Below are 1,854 nucleotides of genomic sequence, written 5' to 3' on the forward strand. Positions count from 1 at the left end.
TTTTTCCTACCGCAAAAATGGACCAAGATAAGGAAAAAGCAGAGGAGGAGGGGCAACCGCCCATCATGATGGAAGGCAACAGTGGGGAAGAGAACAACCCCCCCACCGATGAACGCTTCCAATTCAACGACAGTCTGTGGAAGCGCGTCCGGAAGGAGGAATCTAAAAAGGGCATTGTTTACCTGGCAGACGTACCCATAGGGTTAACTGCAGCCCGGCTACGAGAAATATTCAGTCAATATGGGTCGGTTAACAGAATACATTTAAATCGAGTGAAGGATGAAGGAGAAGAAGGGGAAGGTTTCCTCTCCTCCCACGTGAAGAAGAAGGATGATGGATCAGACTTGGAAGAGGAAAAAAAAAAAAAAAAAAAAAAAAAAAAAAAAAAAGAAAAAAAAGGAAAATGTAAACGCAAAAGGGGGAAAAAAAAAATTAGTCAAATATCAGGATGGGTATATAGAGTTTCTTAACAAAAAGGACGCCATGAAAGCCGTGCGCACTTTGAACAACCAACTGATTGGAGGAAAGAAAAGGAACAACATGGTTCGAGATTCCTTTTGGCACTTAAAATTTATAAAGGACAATTTCCTTTGGAGTGACATCATGTCCTCCGCCCTCTATCGCAGGATGTCTAGGAAAGACAAATTCACCCATGCACTGAAGGACATGTACAAAGGATATGAAGCCTACGTGGAAAAAAACGCAGGCTCCACTCATGAGAAGGTTAGGCGTGGGGACAGACCACGGAAGAGGGAAAAGGGGGGCTTCTCCCGTGTGAAGAAGCAAATTTGCCCACTCCGGTTTGTCACGGTGAAGAAGGGGGGGGAGAACGGCGAGGCGAAAGAAGAGGTTCCCCCGGAAGTTTCTCACGAAGAACCCCCGTCCCTGCGTCCCAACAGCAACGCCGTTTCTGCTGACCTGCTCAAGCTGCTCATGTAGCGGGGGATAGAAGTGGGCCGATCACCCACGCTGCTGCACACTGCGGTAACGACATTTTGCTGCAACTCCATTCCGTGGCAATGTCACAGCGGGACAGAGAAGTCGCTCGAGACCTTCCGCTTCTCGAAGCTCATGTCGCTCAGGTTGACCATCAGGTTCCAGGCCACGGGCTTCATAATTTGACCTGCGTGGTTTTACAAAAAGAAGAAAAAAAAAAAGGGGTGGATGATTAAAGGGCGGTAGAATTGTCCGGTTAATGAGGCTTCCCCGCCCTGGCCTCTTCCCCTGCTCATGCCCCTGCTGACGTCAGAAGAGGTTCTGGCTGACCCCTCTCCGTTGCGTAAGTGGGCACCCGCCGAAGCGCCACTGTCCATCTCTGTAATTGCGCACAGGCGCCATCGTTTGTTTGCTTGTTTGTTTGCTTGTTTGTTTGCTTGTTTGTTTGCTTGTTTGTTTGCTTGTTTGTTTGTTTGTTTGCTTGTTTGTTTGCTTATTTGTTTATTTTTTTTTTTTTTTTTTTTTTTTTTTTTTTCCTACCGCAAAAATGGACCAAGATAAGGAAAAAGCAGAGGAGGAGGGGCAACCGCCCATCATGATGGAAGGCAACAGTGGGGAAGAGAACAACCCCCCCACCGATGAACGCTTCCAATTCAACGACAGTCTGTGGAAGCGCGTCCGGAAGGAGGAATCTAAAAAGGGCATTGTTTACCTGGCAGACGTACCCATAGGGTTAACTGCAGCCCGGCTACGAGAAATATTCAGTCAATATGGGTCGGTTAACAGAATACATTTAAATCGAGTGAAGGATGAAGGAGAAGAAGGGGAAGGTTTCCTCTCCTCCCACGTGAAGAAGAAGGATGATGGATCAGACTTGGAAGAGGAAAAAAAAAAAAAAAAAAAAAAAAAAAAAAAAAA

General features: G+C 46.4%; 2 protein-coding genes across 2 annotated transcripts in view; one reads left to right on the plus strand and one right to left on the minus strand.

The window, feature by feature from the left end:
* Positions 1 to 17: 17 nt before the first annotated feature.
* AK88_02490 (uncharacterized protein) lies at positions 18 to 939 on the plus strand (the record flags this gene model as incomplete). The annotated part of the gene is made up of 2 exons (XM_012480115.1): positions 18 to 300; positions 437 to 939. 2 exons carry the CDS (start codon positions 18 to 20, stop codon positions 937 to 939), a joined length of 786 nt encoding a protein of 261 aa, XP_012335538.1.
* Positions 940 to 1,022: 83 nt separating this feature from the next.
* The window catches only part of AK88_02491 (uncharacterized protein), a gene marked incomplete at both ends in the record, with an annotated part of 2,633 nt that continues 1,801 nt past the window's right edge, over positions 1,023 to 1,854 (minus strand). The window contains one exon of the mRNA XM_012480116.1: positions 1,023 to 1,123. Coding sequence (XP_012335539.1) covers positions 1,023 to 1,123 — 101 coding nt within the window. The remainder of the gene's footprint in view (positions 1,124 to 1,854) is intronic.

The sequence above is a fragment of the Plasmodium fragile genome, assembly GCF_000956335.1.
Source record: "Plasmodium fragile strain nilgiri unplaced genomic scaffold supercont1.24, whole genome shotgun sequence".
Classification (NCBI taxonomy): Eukaryota; Apicomplexa; class Aconoidasida; order Haemosporida; family Plasmodiidae; genus Plasmodium; species Plasmodium fragile.